This window comes from Actinia tenebrosa, unplaced genomic scaffold (genome assembly GCF_029948245.1).
Source record: "Actinia tenebrosa isolate PJP-AT-01 unplaced genomic scaffold, QUT_ActTen_1.0 PGA_scaffold9__36_contigs__length_13948895, whole genome shotgun sequence".
In the NCBI taxonomy this organism is placed as follows: Eukaryota; Metazoa; Cnidaria; class Anthozoa; order Actiniaria; family Actiniidae; genus Actinia; species Actinia tenebrosa.
This window is the reverse complement of record NW_028292586.1, coordinates 2,478,158-2,499,561: the sequence shown is the minus strand read 5'-3', so window position 1 is coordinate 2,499,561 and position 21,404 is coordinate 2,478,158. Positions and strand designations below refer to the sequence as shown.

Below are 21,404 nucleotides of genomic sequence, written 5' to 3'. Positions count from 1 at the left end.
AACCACTCGGAACCATTCTGCCAATCATATCTGTAAAATCCTATTCTGACAATTAAGAGTTGCCTGCACCATAGTCTATAGTCTATAGTCTATTAACTATGCCTGCACAAGTCTGTCATTTATGCATGGTTGACTTCAAGTTCAGCAAAAGCCATAGCCGCGATTCATCTTTTAATAATTTGTTTGTTTGTTTTTGAGTGTTGGTGGGTTTCATACCGACGAAATCGGTTTTGCAATGCCTGGATCACGTTTATGCCCCCTAGGATAAATGGAGTTACAAATTTACTTAGCTAAAAAAGACCTTTAGTAAGTAGTTAGTCATTGATTGAAAATTGATTTTAAAAGCCTTTTTTCATATTTATTTTATTGTCATCTTTTTTTATCTCGGATCTTTTATTTATTTGTATTCGTATGCTCAGACAAAGTTTTAAGTCACCGACTAGTAATATAAGACAAAAATCTCAACTGCTGCAGTATTTTAACACTAAGGGCACTCGAATCAAAAACGATTTTAGCTTTTTGACACTTTTTTAGATGCATTCTGTAAATTTTATCCATTTAGCCAAAAGATTGGAAATAAGACTTATTTTGATCAGTCACTCGATGTTTTCTGTTTAACAGCTGAATACTTCATTTTAGAGGATTTGAAATAACCTAAGATAAAAGCTCGTCCACGGTTCGACGGAGTAAACGTTAACTCACTGTAAAGACATTTGTCAATCTAATGGAATATATTGTAGTTCAAGTAGTGTAGACGAAGACAGTTGATAGACAGGCATTTACTGAAGATTATGGACCGGCCCGTTTTTCTAGTGATTATACAGAGTGTGATACGATCTTATTGATATCTTTGCGCTGGATTGCTAGGGTGTGAGCATTAGGACTGAAGGTTTATATCAGGAAAATCAAATCATGTGGTTGAGCTAGTACTATTTTTGCTCACAAAAACAAAATTGGTTTTGGCTTTTTGAATTTATGTGGAATTAATTTAACTAGTTGTCAGATGCTAACCGTGAACTCGAGCAAAAAGACTTTTTGCCAAGGCACAACTAAGTCTTTTCGTTTAAAGGATTCAAAAAGACGTTGCCGCCGGCTTTTTTAAAAGATTGTTTTTGGAGCCGGCCGGCAAAGATCAGAAACCGTGAACTCAAATCCATCAAAAATGACACACACTCTTCGAATGAATAAAAGTATAACGCGTTATTTTCATCCTTTTTGTTTCTTTTTCTTCTTATTCGAGCTGGTTTCCTAGAGACCATCGAGTTCTCGGCTCCAATTCAACTAGTTCTTTTTCTTTTTGACGAGACTATTACGAAACACACATTTTCAGTTTCAAAAATATTTTGAATAAGACACGTGGTCACCCAGACGAGCCCGTGCACGCACTCTCAGCGGTCGATACCATGGTGATACCGCTGACTATGAATATTCTACTAAATTAACTTCTTTTAATTTTGAAAAATTCAAAGTTTAAGAAAATTTCTCTAAATAAATACTTAAAAAATGGCACCTAAAACACGAAGAAGTGTGCGTTTAAAAGAGAAAGAAGATTCTAAAGGTATTGAAGAAAAGGTAGAGCCAGAAAAACTTGAAGAAGAAGGCGAAGAAGACGAAGAAGAGGCAATGGATTTGGAAGGTTTGGTAGCACAGACTTACGAGTTTATGGTTTCCAAGGCTCAACATTCTAAAAGAAAAGAAATGGAGAAAGAGAGAGATGAGCGTGAGAAGCCTGATTCAGTGTCTGTGGATATAACAGATGTAATAAAGATGAGCAGTTCAAGAGAGTACGTATATTTGAAGCTTATAATTTCAATTTGTTTAGAATTTAGTTATCACGTGGACTGAGTCTTCAGTAACGTGGCGTAGAAAATCTATCATCAGATCTTTATCTTGAGATACTAAAAAAAATATATATGTAAAATATTTGCTGTAGTTGGATATTACTTTGGCAGGAAAAACCGTGCCAAATGTTAATACAGCCCATTTGTGAGCAAAGCGAATATGGAACACAATGGCACTCTCAGGCTATGGAGAAAGGGGGGGGAAAGGGGAGGTGAAGGGGAGACTTAATCAAGACCTTCAACTTAATTTGATTTCAAAGTGCTGTAGCAGGATTCATTCTGGGTGAGGACAGTGGGGAGAGGGTGGGTTGAAACAGGATTTTTTTCAGGTCTTGTCTTCCTCCCCCTTCCTACTACCCTCAAATCACACAATATTACTCTTAGAAACCCAACTGTTAACCTCAAAAAGTGGTATCTTCTTTTTGTTTTGGAAAATATGTATGAGAAAACATGCCACATCATTTCTAAGTGTTCTTATTACATGGTGATTCACATAAAAAGACTTACTAATTCAGAACCAAGCAATCATTAAAATTTGTCAAGTTCAATGTTTCAGAGTCATCTTAACTCCATTTTCAAGAATGGAAAATAAAGATGACTCGGAATTTTTAAGTTATTGTAAAAAAGGTGTTTGCATGATAGCATCATTTGACTCCCACTACCATAATGCTTGGTAAAGTGTGCAAGAGAGTCTGGTAGTAGAGGTCATTGATGCCATCATGCAAATGTCCTATTCTCAAAATTTTTTGTAAACTGTGAATATTGGTATCCTAATGATTAGTTATCTAAATCCACAGGCAAACTCAACTTTCTTCAGAACTTCAACCAGGTGTCCAATCAACAGATCTTTACTTGAACCTAGACAGACCTACGACCAAGTCACTGCACAATGCTGTCTGTCCTAAACCAATGAAATGTGACTTAGATAAGGTATGTATGTACTTGACTAAAACATTTTTGGAATAGTTTGCAGCATACAGTGTGTACACCTATTTCAAAGACGTTGTTGGTCAGATCTGAAATCTGAAATCAGAGATCCTGTAACACTCTGCAAAATTTAATATTCAATGTTGAACAACAAAGTTTCTTTTTACATTAGAATATGAAGCATAAGCTTTGTGTCAGAAATGTGATTTTTCTTATTTTAGCCAGGAAACATAAAAGCACAAAAATTGCATTTAGTCTTAGATCGCCCATCTCAGATCTCCAACATTCTTTGAAACAAGTTTATACAGCAATATGCAAAAACTTTGACCCTAAAGTGTAATCAATACATACATTTAGGACAGTAGTATTTATTGAATAAGAATACTCAAAATAAGACAAGTGTCAACTCTACAATATTAACAGTTAGCATAAAAGTTTTTCATTAATTTTCGAAATATTAGGAGAAGATTATTAACTACCTAAAGAGTCCTGGCAGGGTTATAGACATAGGAGAAGATCATGGTAGTTTAATTAAGCGGGAAAATTATGTTCAGTTATCAGATAATTCCTTGATATCCGACTTTATGCATTGAAGCCCTGCCTTGCCCCAAGAAGACTTTACCCTTGCATTAACCATAGTTGTTGTTTTTTTATTCTCTCCTGTGCTTTAAGATTTTCTATGGGGTTTCTCAATTTTCCTTCTCCATAAAAAATAACGCTTTTGATGCCACATTTTAGTGAACTGGCCTATTATTCAGGGTTCATGCTACTCCTTGAAAAGCCCTGGAATTGAAAACACATTTTCAAGGGCTCTTGAAAAGCCCTTGAAAATAGGGGAAAATGCCAAAACTCCTGGAATACTCCTTGAATTTAATGCAAACTTAATGTTATTTCTAACTTTCCTTTTATGATAAATAATGATTAAAATTGATTGAAGAGTTTTTGGTTGCTTGTTTACTGGTTGGTTCGTGGCATGATCGTTTTTTTATTGGTGGACGTGGCCCCGGCTGAATTGGCTGCACTGTAACATTGAATCAATGTTTAAACCACGTTCTAATACAAAAGACGTTGTCCTTTAAAATCGAATTTTTGTGCTTGAAAAGTGCTTAAAAAGTCCTTGAATTTTGTAACGAAAATGTAGCAAGAACCCTGATCATTCAGCAGTTTCTCTGATATTAAGGACTTTAAGATTTGCAACATCTACGACGGATCTACATCAACCGGAAGTGTGAATAACTTCTCTTTAGGGTTCTGTTTATTGGAGATTTCATTCCAAACATTGTCAGTAAAGTCAACTCATTCACTGGGAAGACAGACTTTGAAGATGCCTGGACCTTCTGGTTGATGCCGCTGTCATAGATTTTGCAAATCTTAAAGTCCCTATTACAAAGGCCATACCAGAAGCTAGTGAAGAAATAGAAATTGGAAAACTAACAGTTTAAACATTGAGCTGAATTTTTTGGCGACTAAAATCCTTAAGTCCCTAAAAAAAACTTTCGTCATTGAAATCATTTTAATATTTTTGGTTTCCAGTTGATGGCAAAGAGTGTAATCACCCCAGATTTTGAAAAGCATCACACAGCACCACCAATGTATAAATCATTTAGTACAAGAAAGAAAGAAAGACAGGTAGGCTAACATTATTTAAAGCCCTTGGGAGGGGTGGGTACTCCATTTATCCAAGAGGGAGGGGTAATCGGCAGAACTTTGCGGCTGAAAACATTTCAATGCTGTGTAAACCTTCTTTGGGTTCTCACCCAAATCTAAGTTATGATTCTAATCTTTTACTCCGACGAAAAACCAGCGTCCGAAACATCACTAAGTTTTTTCATCTTTTCATGGTGTATAATTTACCTTTTCATCATTACTGTTTCATTAGAAACACCGACGCAGCTCACACTAGTTTTTAGCTAGTTATATCTTCTAAATTACATAACATGGCTCTGTACCTTTTAGTGTCAATTATTGTTATTTATTTTCTTCATTGAACGAACATGAAAGAACAGAAGAAAAATTTTACCAGTCACTGATTGAAGGGCATCAGCGCAATCACTTTAAATCATATATGGGCATACCTTTTAGGGTTCGTTTTCAAAACTGACTGCCCTCACCCCTACCACTTGGACAAAGGTAGTAACCCCTCCTCGGGGTTAGGGCTTAAAATAACAGCCAGACATCAGAAAATATCTGTGCAGAATTAAAACATATCTGGTCAAATCTTTGCTTTGCTTGTCATCTTGACCAGTATGTTGAAAAAAACAAAGTATGAGCAAGCTAAAACAACTAATTTTGATGGTTTTTCATGAATGGCGGATGGTGATGATGTAAACACTCTCATCTCCCTGTCTTTCAAAATTGTAGCAAGACTCTTGATATCTGCATAACACCCAAATTAGTCATTCTCTATTATTTTTTCGAGGATTTTCTCTGGTTTTCCTCCCTCAACAAAAAACTCCTTCACAACACTACAGTTATAGAGGTTTTGCACCATCACGTGTTGGCAGCCATGTTAGATGGCATGAACAATAAAAACGTTTTACATGAGAAAGAATTCAAACCACGAGAGAAAAGGACTTCTATTGTTCTGTAAACTTACCACAGGAGGCCCAAGCTGTATTATGGGCGTGGGCACGTGATAGTGCAAAACCTTTATTCCTATCTCTCCATCTTTCAAAGACCTTGTCAATATTAGGTTGTAAAACAAACACATAAGGAAGACCACTAAGTTGTGGCTTTTATTGTTGAATTTATTCACAGCAAGCCAAAGAACAGTCAGCTGGCCCTAAGTGGTTTAACCTTCCTGCGACAACAATAACACCAGAAATAGAGCGAGATCTGAAGCTGTTGAAACTAAGAAATGTACTGGATCCAAAGAGACATTACAGGAAAAACGATTCTAAAGAATTACCCAAGTATTTCCAGGTAAGTTAGAATCCTACGTGCTAGCACAGCGCATTTTATTTGTCTAACTACTATTTACTGTCCCTTGCCAACCGTCAAAAAAAACAACAACAAACAAACAAACAACAACAACAACAAAACAAACAAAAAAAACAAACAAAAACAAACAAAAACAACAAAAAAACAAAAAACAAAAAAAAACAAACAATTTATTCGTACTTAAGGTGGCTGCCTACTTTTGAACGTTCGATTTGAGCCCACGATGTGCGCGCGCTCAAAAACCGCTGAAAAATCTACAAGATTTTATTGAAGAACCATACGCGTATTTAGCTTCAACAGGGCAAAACCCTCAAATTTTGCACGGGACTCTATGTTTTTTAATAGCTCATTCGAAAAAACCCCTAAAAATCTAGGTTATATCAACATTTTAGGAAAAGTTTAAATCAGGAACACGTGAAAAAATAGATTTTTGTAGGGATTTTTGTTCGACTTTATATGAGATTTTTTAAGAGCACCGAAACTACAAAATATGACAAATTAATGTATCTCTCTGTCTTTTTGTCGAAAATATCCATGTATTATTGTAGAAGGATTGACTAGCCTTCGCTCCTGCAATCATATAGTCTGCAAATAACTATTATCTTATAAATCTTAATTTTTTTCTAATCACTTCCGGTGGCGCAATTTTTACTCCAAAAGCTCGTGCGTAGGCTTCCATTAAATGCTGATTATCTCGAAAACGAGCGCTGGACACCCTATTTTTCTTTCCAGATTTGGAATCAGCATTAAATTTCAATTCGGAAAATCGAAGTTTTAAAAAAAGCTTAAATCAATTTCCAAAAGTAGGCAGTCACCTTAATTTACAATTACAATCATATCGTCGCCGGCCATTTACCGACAGCTTAACGAACAGATACCGACCTGGAATAGCAGTTGTATGGATTGAACAAAAATTTGCCATTTTGGAAAAAAAACAGTGCAATGTTTCCCAGCATGCATCTGTGTATGGCCTCAAACACAGGAAGCCCATGTACATGACCTGTGGTATTTTGGTATCAATGTGTTATTAACAGATTTTGTTCGTATTTTTAGATCGGGACGATAGTAGAAGGAGCAGCTGACTTTTATTCATCACGAATACCAAAACGAGATCGTAGAAATAATATCGTAAATGAGTTACTGGCTGATACAGACTTCAGAAGGTAAAATGTTTAAAAACAAACAACGAAACGTGGCTTCTCAAAGAAATTAGAGCACGCAATCGCAAACATGTTTGTAAAACTGGAAAATACCCGGAAAGGTTCGTTCATTCATTCGTCCCCCAGGAGCGTCGTTCATCGTTTGCAACAAGTTTCATGATTGGTTTTAAAAACAATATATATGATTAATATAAAAAAGATTGGTCTTCCAAACAACTAACCCTATAAGTAAGGTATTCCTACAAAAGAAGGACTTTGCTAGCAATCAAAAAGCAGGTATTTTTCTCCCTTTGCCCTCCTCTTCCTTCTGTCTGTCTGTCCTTCTATTTATCTATCTGTCAGTACTTCAACTCTCTATCTTTTAACGCAAGTTGCAACGAAAAAAGCTGTGTGCTCATGTGGGATAATTATTAGAACTTATAGATGATATATCGTTTTTACGTGTGACAGATACAACAAGAAAAAGTTTCAAGAAATACAAGCAGCCAAGCAAAGTGGAAGAAAGGGATTTTACAAGAAAAAGATGAACAGAAGAAAACCTAATTGGGCAAGACATTGATTATTATAGATCACGTAACTTGACTCAGGACCTTGCGACTTTGTTTGTCCAATAGAATCCTAGGTAACACTGACGTCATAAGACTTTTCCACCGCTGACCAAATGAGCAGCCGGTCCATATTATCATACCCAGTGCTTCTCAAGTCGATGAAGTGGAGTCCTGGGTACGAGAATGTGTTGCTAGGCCGGACAACTCATTGGACATGACTGCGCTTGTCTTACTACGAACTTGTCTCTTGACTTAAATCAAAGGGAATGCGGACTCAGAAAACAAAAATTACGAAGACCGATGTGAATTTAATGGGGGAAAAGAGATTATATATTTTCAAAACAAGAATTCAAATAATGTTTTCTGATAGGACGAACGAACTCCGACGTTTTCTTCCACAATACTAAAACGTCTGGTTCGCGTGCAGAAATTTGTATAGGAAACGCAATTATTAGCACATCGTCGTAATATTTAAAAAAAAGAGCTACTTAAAATATAAATACTTTTTTGCTTATCTGAGTTTTGTCGAGAGCACCAATTCTAAAAAACCGTTTGTTATAAAAACGTACTTCAGCGCAGCATAAAGAGATGCACAAAATATCAGATATAAATATTCCGGCTCCAGTGGTCTGATTTTTAAACATCGCTTTTGGCTGGCAAAAAGAGGTGGTCAATTAAAATGCTTGTAATTCAATAGCTTCGAAGTGTCTTTGCATTTAAAACGAGGAAAAAATAGGAAAAACAAGGAATGACTGTGAAATTCAAAAAAATTTGAAGGTTGCTATTTTTGGTGATTGGTTGCAAAATGCAAAATTTATCAAAGAATTACTTTTGGAACGAAACTTTTGGATTCTTGAGTAATCGCAAATTTGCATCGTTAAGGGAAAACAATGAAACGACTTTGTCCGATAATTTCAAAGATTTTCGAGTAATGCTCTTTAATCGTGTCGTGCAAAAAGTCAATACCTTTTAGAGATAATTTATCCTCCGATGCGTTTAGATATTCTTTTCATTTAATAAACTTCCCTTAAAACCATCTGTTGCCTTGTATATATCCCCTATATGGAAGCAATCAAATTTTAAACCAATCGTCGCTCGATATCAATTCAGCTGATAGATTCAAAACGTTTCTTGTTTTCTCAAAACAAAGTACTACTGATACACGCTTTCTGAAGTGTGGAAATAAAGCGTTTCTGCTGAATTATCGAGGACGATTTTTCGTAGGGATTCTGGAATCACTTTGTTTTTCGTAGCAAGGAAAATTTATAACGGAATCCAGCGGACGAGACGACACAGTAGAAGAGAAAGATGGGGCAGTTTGCAGTGAAGATTAAGCAGATGGCAGAAAGACTGGAATTGAACAAGGATAAAAGAAAGTATGCTTTAAAATTATCTTTTATTCCATAGCAAAATATATTTTGAACAAAATCGTAGTGTAAATATTGAAGTTTGCATTTGAAACTATAAATATATATGAAATGCGTAGATAAACTTGGATGGCATAACGAGGAGTGAAATGTTCATGTAAGTACTTGTCTGTCAAAGTGACATTGATATTTGATCGTTTTTTAACAGCAAACAGATCGACTTCAAAAATTAACTTCATAGTTTTCATGGCTTTCAATACAGAATTTTGAACATCGTTATTTCTTGGTTAAATAAAAGTGAGCTTTGAAGAACAGACAAAACATTTTGTAAAAATTCGAGTATTTGTTTTGAAAGGTTGCGCCACTGCAGTCTGCAGTCTGGCGAGCTGACGCTTCTTATAGAGAAAATTGAAACTGAAAGACTCTTAAAATGTTAAAGGAAAGCTTATAGGGGATGAAAACATAAAAGGCATTAAAGTATACACATACACAAAAGTTACTAAATTTATAATCAACGGATATAATTTTTTTTGTTCAATATTTTGGAGCTCAAAATTCACATCTGCTCTTTAAATTTTTTTTCTACACCACAAGAAGAAAACAAGTTATAACGCGAGAGAAAGAATAAAAAGGCAAATAAAGAGTGCGGTGAAAAAGAGAGCCCAAAAAACAAAGTTTTTCCTTGGGTTTTGATAGTCGAAAAAAACCTACCTTTTGAAATCAAAATTAAAGCCATAGTCTGTCTTGTTTTACTGCACATAAGTGATTTTTCCAAATTACTCCCTCAATGATAATTATTGTTATAAGGCTCCAGCTGGGTAGGTGACGCAAATAACAGTAGTAATAGATACGTTAAAAACGGCAAGTGAGACTGTAAAATGGCCAAGAAGTATTCTTCTTTGACGTTACTTGATAAAGATACTACGAGTAAGAGAATTCTTGGTTTGCAATCAATCCCAAGAGAGCACAATAACGAAAGGAATGTCCGCCATGTTGAAGATATAACAATTCATTGAAAATTCTTTTGCCAAATTCTTCCAACATGGCGGCTATGACGTCTATTGCAAACGAAGAATTGACTAGTTTTTCGTTTCCAGAAATGAATAATGATATGCAAGCAGCGGGAAAGTGGGGGATATTTATCGGCCGATATGCCTGTACATTGAATGCACACATTTTAAACGCTTACAGCATTTTAGATGCCTTAGGCAGGCAACAGTTAGTTAATTTTAATTAAGGATAGTTATTGTTAATTTAGTTTTTCAATCCGCACAGTCCCACACGTCTCTCCAAATCACTCCTCGAGATAAGCAACAAACAGACCAGCACTACAGACCTAAGGTCAGCTGGACAACAAACAAGAGAATCAATAATGCTGCTAGAAGTCATGAGTAAACTAGAGCTGATCGAAACTGTTGTAGAAAACCAAAGACAGATCATGGGGGACCAGGAGGCCAAGTTGCGAGCCCTGGAGAACACCGTAAGGAATGCTCAGGTGGCTTTGAGTAAGGTGAAAAAGACAGCATGTGAAGACGAAGGTAAAATATAGAAGTAAACACGCTAGAGAAAGTTCAAATAAAGTGGATTGTGTATATTTTGTGGTGTGAAGATGTGATATAATTCTCGATCTATCACCGACTTATTGGCGTTGGGTTTACTGTGAGCGTGGGTGCAAGGTGAGATTCGTGGTTAAACCTTTTAATTGCAATTTTTAATGGGCAGAAATTTGGCTTGCTTGACTAATTGCATATCCATTTTGTGTTTTCTTTGTTTATTCAGTGGTTATTTTTCCCCCATTGTTTTCCTTCTTTCTTTTTTCTCCCTATTTTCCCTGCCTCTGTCGGTCTGTCTGTCTGTCTGTCCGTCTATTTGCGAATTCTGGCGATAACGGTAAAGCAAGGACTTCTGCTTCGCAAATGGATAGTGAAGTAATAGTTTGGAAAAAACTATTAAACCTTTTGCCGTTCATTAACAGAAAATGTACATTCATTTGTGCCAATAGTTGTATCAATAATTGTTTTATTTCTCTTATTGTTCATTCGAATCATGCAAATGTTTGTTGAACCACGCAATAGAATATAACGTTGACCCTCATGATTGTCCAAACGCGTTATAGATTGTCAATGATTATGCTAATAGCACTAATGAATTTTCACTTTTGGGTAAATGATTGTCCATAAATGCAATTGTTTGTCATTTGGTGTTATTGAAGTTGAATTTCGCGCACAAGAAAATACATTCCGCGCATATGAATGTACGAACGCGCTATTGATTGTCCATTGATGCCTATGAATGTACACGCATATTCAAATATCGTTATCGAAAGTTGATCCGCGCTAATGATGTTACTTGTGGTGTTGATGAAAGTACATTACACGTTATTCGATACAACTATTGGCACAAATGAATGTACATTTTCTGTTAATGAACAGCAAAAGGTGTAGTGTTGTCACGGGGATCTTATGGACTGATTTTGTTGCACCAGCTCAAAATTAAAACAGCCTACATTCCATACCATGTGCTTGCATAGAACTATGTTGCAGTTTAAACTTCCTTTGAAAGAGTCTGAAAAGTTTATGCGCATCATATAATATGATTTTGCAGCATCAAGCATTCACATGCTTTCAGTTCGAACCTGTTGAGCTGCGCCACTGCTGTACTTGCGGTGGTGATAAGCGATGACAATATAACAGCCGCTGCAACATCATACTTAGATTTTTCGCTTTAACAAAATCTAAAGCTTTGTAGTGTGTATATGCAGTTTTTTAACTTCGAGTCAGCTACGCCATAAGGTCGATTTGTTACTGACCAAAACTGTCAAAAAATGACGTTTCTATAACTTTAAGTTTCAGATGTTGAAGCGTCCAGAGAGACACCTCTGGGTCGACTTTTTGACTCGATATTCCAAGAAAAGTCAAAAAACGAGGAAGACACCAAAGACCCACAGGAGATGATAAGACAGCATGAAGAAACACTTAAAAACCATGAACAGAGGATTGAAGCGGTTATTGAAAAGATTCAGATTATCTGGGACAGAATCATGCAAGACAAAGGTACGTGCGATTAAAACTGTGCCTTTATTGGACCGTCTAATCCTAATGGTGCATCCCCAATATGTGACATTTAGATGTTGGCAATTGTAATGCTAATCTAAGGCCCCGTCCACACGTATCCGGAAATTTTTGTATCCGCAAATTATTTTTTTGCGGATACGAAAATGTTTGCGTCCACACGAAGCGTATTCGAATCGTTTTCACCGTCCACACGTATCCGTTTTCGTAAAATTTGCGGATACGGATAACAAAATTTGCGGACACGTGTGGACGCAACCCGTATCCGCAAAAAAAAAAAATTGCGGATACAAAAACTTTCCGGATACGTTGTCGTCGACCGGCTCAAGCCTACGCGACTGGACCGAAAGGAATATGGGTAAAAATCACTGAAGCGGTTAAATATTCGTTCTGAATTAATTGTTCCCGCTAGTAATAAGATAATAATGGCGAGAAACAATCCATCAATTGCATGTCTTTGGGTTTAGAGGGAAAGAAAAACAAAGTAGTTATGATTCAGTTCACAAATCCGAAAATACGAAGGCATTAAAAAAACGTCTCCTTCAACTCTTCCCGCTCGCCTACGAAGGTTCGTGCTGTGAACCAGGCATAACTAGTCAACTCGGCTTCAATGATTGCTACCCAGAGTTCCTTTCGGTCCAGTCGCGTAGGCTTGAGTTGGTCGACGACAACATTTTTTGAATTGACTGTATACCAAATCATTACTTTTGAAGAATCAAATTCAAGGTTGGATGCTCAACAAGAGGAGATCAACGAACTCAAGAAGATGGTCGACTGTCTTCGCCATAATCACGACGCATTGAAGACCGAGAGCCACAGTGAACTGGAGATACAACAGAAGACTCTAGATAATCTGTTCGCTGGGTTTGTTGTTGCTTTTCTTCTTCTCGTCTTTATATGTATCAACTGCAAATAACGCAAAAAAACTCGAACCGTATCAGTCGGTTGACTAAAGGTGCTGACACACGGTGCAACATTGCAAGCAACAAATTTGAATCGGGCTGACACACATTACAACAAAATCACGCAACATCGCTTGTGTCAGCCCGTTTTGTTAAGATATTTGGTCAGCAGTTATAAATTTTGGTGCAAGCTGATTGGCTGGAAATTTCAAAGTGTTGCAAGTAATGTTATAGCCATGTTCACATGATGAAATTTGTTGCGCGCAATGTTGCAAGAGTAGAGCGCGATTCAACTTCAGATTTGTTGCATGCAACGTTGCGTTCGACAAGTTTGGGGTAGACACAGGCTGCAACAGTCCTTTTGCGTGCAATGTTGCATGCAACGTTGCGCCGTGTGTCAGCACCTTAAAAATCGATGGGATTATGCTTCGATGTTGAATGTATGGACTTTGGACAGCATTATATTTAACTAAAGAAGTATTTTATGTTTCTATTGCCGAGGTTTAAGATCAGGCCAAGCTTAAAGCATTCTTCAATAAATCGTAACGATTTTGACCTAAAAAAATCGGTCGCGTGCCAATATCGGACGAAATCTACTGGGATGAAAAAAATCCCATAATGAATTGCTCATTATCCGATGAAATCAAGTGACGCAAAAGTTGTCAGTACGTTTTCCCGGTATAATTTCGGAACAGTCCGTATGTAAATTAGTTGAAACCTAATGCTATTGTGAAATATTGGCGTGCAAAAACTTAGTGTCAATGAATCCATGAAACTTCAATCGATAGTTGCAAGTATTCCCGAGAGAGTTAAAAGACAAAACGCATGGCGGCCATTGTGGTACCGTTAACAATGGATGGTAATAATACCCTGGGTGCCAGAGGCCGTGTGGGGCTTGGGGGCGAGAGAGAGAGAGAGAGGGAGGAGGGTAATAAGAAATCTTTTGTTAAATGGTACCAACATGGCCGCGATGACGTAACGTGCAATCGAAGAATTGATACATCTTGGTCTCACAAAAGTTTACTCGCAAAATTTTTTGTATACTCGGAGAAAACGAACATTTATTTTCTCACTCAAACGCAAACGTTTTTCTCTTGTGACCTATTCATTGTAAAATATTTGACATTTGAGTCGAGGACTGGCACTTCAATGCTCTACATCTCTCAGTTCATACAGGATAGAAACGCATGCGTTCTACATTCGTCGCTTTTAATGTGGCTCAATTTACTCATATATCATGAAAAATTTTAAAAATTCTTTGTTTATAAAAAAAACCTGGAAATTTATTATTTACAATAACTATATTCATAACACAATTCATAAGCATATCCAGGGGGGAGTTGAAGGGTCTTTCCTAGTTTTGGAAAGGGGTACTTCTATAGGAAAAGAGCAGAAACTGAGACATGCCAAAATAATCTAACCTTTTTCAGCTTCAAAACCATACAATTATTTTTAAAAAATGCTTGGATTTGCCTTTAGTTGAAGACATTCAGCAGTACACTCTAAAATAGGTCTCGCCTTTCTCATGTGACAGCTGTGTTCACTAGAATGTATATATATTTATCTGTAGCGTCACATTCAAGCACATTTGATCGGTGCGCTTAGCTTTTTTTTTTATTTTAGTCCGAAATGGGTTTGGTATGACAACAACAGTTGTATAGTAATATAGTTAATGACTCCTGAGGTGCTTTATATTTAAGAAATCTGTTGTTTAACCTTAGCCCTAAACCTAGTTCTTATTAGTATAAACTTACTAATGGTCTATTACAGATCTTGCGCTCTGATTGGCTGAGCGTCAGTCGTCTATTAGTGATATACAAGTAGCGAAAACTAGCATATTGCTATGATGCCAAAATCAATTATTTCAACTTGATTGTATTCATTTATTTGACCGATTAGTAGGTTTATACTAAAGCCATTAGACCTCTTGCCCTCATGATCTACAATTGAAAAATCCATTTTGCCTTTGCTCTCATGGAATATTGACCTGTAGAACATTCCAGCAAGGGGTCTAATTGTTAGCCTACTTGCAAGAACGTTAGAAAATAGAACATAGTGATTTAGTGGGATAGGAATTATATTAAAAAACAAAATAAGATCATTGAAGCTTAACTTTTTCTTTTGTCTTTTAATGTATTCCTTTCTCACTAAATTACTAATGTTCTAATATCGTATGACAACGTTCTTGCAAGTAAGCGTAATTACTAATTCTATAACGTAAAGTTTTCTCTCAAGCATTAGACACAATAATAATATGCAGGAAATTGTCTGGGTAGCTGAGATGTTCGCTCAACCACTGGGTGGGTGTCTCTAGAGGTGGTTCTATGCCGTGTATTACCACACGCCAATCACTGTTCAGGTCAGTGCCGTCACTAGACATGAGGTTTGGGACGCAGGATCTTAACAGGTCAGATAACAATAGCTGTTCGCCTTGAAGGAATAAGTGAAAGAAAGAAAGTTAGAAGTATATCTAGTTCTAAAATTTTTGGTTCCTTGGATATTTCTTTGTTTGTATGTTATGCCATTGCTGCCATGTTGGTGGTATTTAACAAAAGATTTCTCACTAGAGTGCACGCACTAAAACCGTGAACATTAAATAGTACTAATTAGTAATATTTCATACAGAATCGTTTGTTTTCTATTGTTTAATTATCACTATTTAGTGCTAAAAATTAGTATTTGTTTCACGGATTTAGTGTGAGCACTCTAGCATCCATTGTTAATACCACCAAGATGGCCACCATGTCCTTGTCATATGACTCTCTTGGGAATGCGGAGAACCCGGAGAAAAAGCAAGGGAGAGAACCAACGAGGGACTCTAATCACATACCACACCAAGCTCTGCGGGACTAGAACCTGGGTTGCACTGGTAAAAGGCAAGTGCTGTCACTGCTATGCCACCTGTGCTTCCTACAATGTATTCTAATAAGACCTTCCCTGTCGCATACTTAAACTTAATGCATATGTTGTGATATTGAAAACTTTTGCCTTCTCTGATCCCTGGAGAAAAAATTAAATGAGCTTCATCAAGCAAACTGGACTCACCATTATCTGTAACAGGCTTGAATAAGTTCTGTCGAAAAGGTTTATCTGCCTGAAATGAGAAATTCCAATTTAATCTGAAAGTTTGCTATGCCGTGAATTATCTAATTAGCTCAGAGGTTATTTCAGGGCATTTATAACATTTGAAGGTTTTGAAGGCCACAGTACCTGGTATATTCTGAAGGGGATGTGTTTGAAAAATGGATCCTCAGCCGATCGCTCCATCAGCCTGCGATTAACAGCCCAGAACTGTTCGAATTTATCTATCAAATTACAACAAAATGTAGTCAACTTTCTCATTCTACACATATAGAAACTTTTAGCTTGGGAATCTTTTTTTTTCCCCACTTCAGACCATCATTTCATTATTTCTTTGTTTAATGGTTGTACATGAGAAGACACACGAATATGGATACAATTGACAGACAAATCTTATTCTCAAGAGATAGAAATAAGTTAGGAATATTTTTGCTTGTATGACTCACCATTACACAAGCCAAGCCAGATCTGCTTGTGGTCTTTCTTCTGCATGGAATTGATCACCTGCGATCTGTGTTTTAGACTGTCTGCCTGAATATTACATTAAGCAATGAGAAAAAGTTACAACTATAAAAAATAAACAGCTTTTGTATGACTGTTAAACTTGCGGCACAAACTTGCCTTGACATTGCAAGGCATATGCTAGACCAATAACATAGTCCTAAGAAAACTCTTCATTCTCTACTTTCACATCCCCATAATGCCTTGCATCTTTGGGGGGTAACCAATCAAAAAACTGTCCCAAATTGAAAGGTTTCTTAATTGAATTTATACTATACCTGCTTTTATCTATACAATACTGATTATCAGTTTATTCCAAGTTATTTTTGCGCGTACAGATCATCAAGAGTTTTGGTCTTACAGAAAATGTATTGACTTACGAAAAAAATTTACCTTAAACATCTTCAAGCTTCTATATTTTTCTGGTTTTTACTTCTTCATTTTATTTTTGGATACCAAACAAGGTATTTTCAATAAGTGGGTTTTTACCCTCTGGTTACACCCAAAGACGCAATGTATTATTATGGGGATGTGAAAGTAGAGAATAGAATCAAATACACGAAACATAGCATGGACATTGAATGGACACAGTCACACCACTGCCAGACATTTTGTGAGAAACATATCAGGCAATTAAAACTCTAGAGAGAAAAAAATGGTCATAGCAAGACACGCATACAGCATTTCACAGTAATATGAAAACAGTGGTCTATACACATGCTTACAGTTGCTATGACAACCTATATAAACAGGACAATGATATTGGAACACTCAAATGAATAAAATAAAATAGATTAAAAAAATAGGATGAAGCATAACAAGACTGAATCCATGCAGTGCTGTAACTTTTCCCAAGTGTGTTGCCATGGTAACTAATGTGACAGTGTACTACCTCCTTAATTGCAGACATAAAATGTGATTCCACAGCCTCCTTTCCTGGACATCTCATCAACTCTTCCTCTGGAAATTTCTAATAAAAATAAAACATAAGGACATTAGTGTTAATGTTGGAGACACACAGCTGCTACACCTGTCTCTCACTGCTGTCATTACTCAACAATAATACTAGTCCACTAGTCTGGGAGTATCAAATATTTACTCCAGGCTGGTGGAAATTAGGATTCACTAATCCATAGGCTAGAGGGCTTTTTTGAGGGTTATGAAAAGAAATTATTTCATTACCCGGAAAAACATTATCTTAACTACTAGCAGACCCTATTTTTCTTTTGTTTTGGTTGAGAGAAAAATAGACTCTGCTGATGTAAGACGTTATTTCTGTCGCACAGGCGTGGAGTAACTTAGCAATGCCGTCACGATTTTGACAGCCACTCTCGTCAAACAATGTTTGGCGCCACGGTGTGTTACATTTGCTCATGCGCACTACATGTAACTGGTTAAAAAACGGTTTTAAAACTGGTTTTGTTCGTGGACAGCGGTGTATCAAAGGAAATGCTCTACATCGGCAGAGTCTCCTTCCTCCCCCCCTGAAAGAAGGGAGAGAAAGAGAAGAGAGGCTCTGCTAGCAGGGAAAACATTCTCTATTATAGACCAAGAAAGGTTTATCAAGCCAAAGTTTCTCATTGAACTGGAGAAATGTGATCCTTAATGTACATGTCAATGGGTAAACCACAAAGGAATTTTAAAAATTGCAATTCTTAAATGCTTCACTTTCATGTAACTGAAGGGACCTGGAGATCATTATCATCGAGTTTACTTTTCACACAAATTTAAAAAAAGCCAAATATAAATATGTGTACATTATTAAAAATATTACCTGGAAGTGTACTGTTAGATTCCATGGTAACGATGCCGATGAACCATACAGATCGAACAGAACACCAATGGGGTAGTGCCTTTAAATGAAAGTCATAAACATGTACAAATGCTTTAAATTAAACAATTGGTTTCTATGATTAAGTAGTTGTAAAGGACTTAGACTAAAAAAGGAAGGATAGTTAAGGAGGGAGGGAGAACTATGGGCAAACACTGGTAATCAAATGATTAAAAAATGAACAAATGAATGAAAGAATGAATGAGCAAATGAATGAGCAAATGAATGAGCAAATGAATGAGCAAATGAATGAGCAAATGAAGGAAGAAATGAAGGAAGAAATGAATGAACAAATGAATGAACAAATGAATGAACAAATGAATGAACAAATGAATGAACAAATGAATAAACGAACAAATGAACGAACAAATGAACGAACAAATAAACGAACAAATGAATAAACAAATGAATGAACGAAGAAATGAATGGAGAAATGAAATGATGGATCTATCTCATATGTTATCGAGAAATTTCAAACAGTATATACTTTCAAAACACATGCTATTATCAATACAGCTGACATCTTACCATTTCAATGGCTGTCCATCGTACTCGAACCACATCTCATCGACGCTGTCTTGATTCACGGCCCGCTGAAAGTGTCTCTGGATTTTGTCCGTGACCAACATCAAATAGCTTATTCTTGGTACTAAAAGCTACAAAACGAATCAAAGAGCATTAATTTGTCATTGTTTCCATGACAAAAAAATTAAAACTTGAGCAAAGAGACATACAAAATTTAAAGTTTGTTTTGGGACAAAATTATTTTGTTTACACTTGTATTTTGTGTACAATTTTCACGGGAAAATGGCCTCAAAAAATAAATATCAGTAAATGTACTCACATAATACGGTTCTGGTTGTTCGACTGTTACAATTTCTTCTGAACTAAGATTAAAGCAAACGGGTATTCGTCCATCCCAGATTTCTCGTAAAACCTCCCTGTCTTCCGCCATCTTGAAAATCTCTCCTTGGACCAGGATACAACGGGGCCTCCATAACAACCACAGGGAACCCATGACAAATCCTGTCTATCATAACCCAGAGTTCATCTAACCATTTAGGCACATTTATTGCTATGCTATTCCCTTTCCTACCCCTTGACCAAAACTCTAATGCCCCATTCACAATCAACATGCTATTCCCTTTAGTATCATTTTTTCTTTATCATCAACGTAGGTATTCACTATATCCAACACACACAGGTAGCCCAAAAAACTTTTTCAAGAAACACGAGATAAAACATCTCAAGAGTAATTACTAGTAATAAAATTTGACATCCAGAAAAAAAAAAATCATGAGAATAAGTCCTTATGTGAAACCCAGAGTGTTAAACCATTTTAGGAAATATTTTTCGTCGAGTCAAGCTGACAGCTTGACTACATGTACTTGCCTCTCTTTGGAGTCCTCATTTGCATTTTCGCTAATCCAATATGGCGGCTACCACGAGGGGTTGTGTAACGTGGTCCTTGTCAAAATTAACCCGAAAATTCCTGCACAAAAACAACCTAAAAACCCTCAAGAACTCCACATATTGCACAAGAGCGGCTTTAGTAGAGAAATACAACTTAAAGCGGAGAAGTAACACCGTAAAAAATTACAAATACTTCACAGAAAAAAACGTGGCTGAGAGAGTAGCCAAGGTTTTGGATGTCGAGGGTAAGCTGGTTATCGAAACTAGTCCAGGTCCTGGGTTATTATCGAGGGAATTAGTCAAATGTGGTGCGAGGAAAGTCGTTGGACTAGAGCCTGAGAAACGGTTCCTTCCTCGTTTACGAGAAATTCAAAATGAAGTTGGCGAAAGAAATTTTGAGCCGTTGTTCGCAGACTTCGCGAAAATAGACCCTCATTTGATACCAGATCAGAATACTACTAAACCTCGGGTCTGTAGAGAGCCTGCTATCGCCTCAAAGGAATTGTTCAAGGATTTTGAGCCTGTAAGTTGGGACTCTGATCAAATACCAGTAAAATTTGTTGGGATCGAAGGAGGAAAAACTATTGCTTCTACAACCAAGGTTCTCATAAGCTACTTGGCAAGGATTCCTACTCGAGAGAGCATTTTTGAAATGGGTCGATGCGAATTAGCCTTCTTTTATACAGAAGACAGACTGGAAAGGCTGCTTGCTAGACCAGGCAGCCGGTACTACAACAGGTTGGCAATCATGGCTGCAATATTTTGCGACATCAATGTCCTACATAGAGAACCTTGCTCGTCATTCGACCCTTTTTTTCGTAAAGACAGTAGAAGTGATCTTCACTTGGTCAGTATTGTTCCGAAGAAGAATATAGAAGTCTCAATACCTGCAGATTCCTTACCAATTATTGGCTATTTCATTCGAATTTTGATGATCAAGCCAAAGCAGCCATTGGTTACAGCATTGGAAGGGATCAGCCCTGGTTGTCATGACATTGTCAGGCAGCTGGGTTGGTCTAGTGACATACGAGCATGCGACTTAACACCAGAAGAATATGGTCTACTGATAAACGAGTTCTTTCACTGGGATGCCAATTCATCACTTGAATTCTTCTATTCTATTGGAAGACCCTAGAGGAATAAATTCATAATGATCATTGTTGTATAAAAGATTTTCATATCTGGATGTTTCATGCTAAGCTCTTTCAATCTGCATCAAGGTCAGCCAAGATTTGCTGTAGAACAGCTATTTTATTAAAATGCTGGACTTCACATGACCCATACACAATGAAAACAATAAAAATAATGATGCATAATAAGACAGTCCTCTTTTATGTCAATTTTAGTTTTGGCTTGTGTGAAGTTCAGTATTTGCAAAATATTGAATTTTCTTGAACATTGAAACGATCTTTGGATTGATTTAAGGGGGATTTTATTTATCAGCACATGGGGGGGGGGGGGGGGCAAATTGTAGGGGGATTACATTCTTTTGAGAAAGTGGTTAGGGGGGCTATTACGTATTGTGAGGGGTTAAAAACTGGTGCAGGGTGATAAAAGGTTTTATGTTATTGTTACCTATACCATGGAGGGGGGGGGGGAGGGGTTCCTATACCATGGAGGGGGGGGGGGAGGGGTTGGGTTGGGTCATATTAATTGTAAAGCTTTCCATGTGATTTTCCCCACCCCCTATATATGTTAATAAATGAAAGTCCCCTAAGTTATGCCGTAGCTAAATCGAGATTGAATTGGAATTTAGGAAGTTGGGTTTTGTGTAGGGGGATGAGTACATTTTAGTACATTGCCTGACTATTAGACAATAGGG

The 21,404-nt window shown here is 36.8% G+C and overlaps 4 protein-coding genes across 4 annotated transcripts; 3 read left to right on the top strand and 1 right to left on the bottom strand.

Moving 5' to 3' along the window:
- Positions 1 to 989: 989 nt before the first annotated feature.
- On the top strand, positions 990 to 8,110 carry LOC116304616 (deoxynucleotidyltransferase terminal-interacting protein 2). The gene is made up of 6 exons (XM_031714373.2): positions 990 to 1,784; positions 2,639 to 2,771; positions 4,302 to 4,397; positions 5,526 to 5,690; positions 6,762 to 6,871; positions 7,319 to 8,110. The coding sequence occupies exons 1-6, from the start codon at positions 1,504 to 1,506 to the stop codon at positions 7,425 to 7,427; spliced, it is 894 nt and encodes a 297-aa protein (XP_031570233.1). The 5' UTR covers positions 990 to 1,503; the 3' UTR covers positions 7,428 to 8,110.
- Positions 8,111 to 8,250: 140 nt separating this feature from the next.
- LOC116304617 (uncharacterized) lies at positions 8,251 to 15,791 on the top strand. The gene is made up of 4 exons (XM_031714374.2): positions 8,251 to 8,792; positions 10,059 to 10,321; positions 11,630 to 11,836; positions 12,568 to 15,791. Exons 1-4 carry the CDS (start codon positions 8,725 to 8,727, stop codon positions 12,768 to 12,770), a joined length of 741 nt encoding a protein of 246 aa, XP_031570234.1. The 5' UTR covers positions 8,251 to 8,724; the 3' UTR covers positions 12,771 to 15,791.
- Positions 13,992 to 19,130, bottom strand: LOC116304612 (autophagy protein 5). Its single transcript, XM_031714369.2, has 8 exons — positions 19,014 to 19,130; positions 18,698 to 18,825; positions 18,113 to 18,191; positions 17,231 to 17,308; positions 16,284 to 16,368; positions 15,967 to 16,061; positions 15,802 to 15,850; positions 13,992 to 15,186 (listed from the first exon to the last, which is right to left on the bottom strand). The coding sequence occupies exons 1-8, from the start codon at positions 19,122 to 19,124 to the stop codon at positions 14,987 to 14,989; spliced, it is 825 nt and encodes a 274-aa protein (XP_031570229.1). The 5' UTR covers positions 19,125 to 19,130; the 3' UTR covers positions 13,992 to 14,986.
- Positions 19,131 to 19,601: 471 nt separating this feature from the next.
- LOC116304607 (dimethyladenosine transferase 2, mitochondrial-like) lies at positions 19,602 to 21,022 on the top strand. Its single transcript, XM_031714365.2, has one exon. The coding sequence runs from the start codon at positions 19,602 to 19,604 to the stop codon at positions 20,715 to 20,717; it is 1,116 nt and encodes a 371-aa protein (XP_031570225.2). The 3' UTR covers positions 20,718 to 21,022.
- The last annotated feature ends 382 nt before the right edge of the window (positions 21,023 to 21,404 follow it).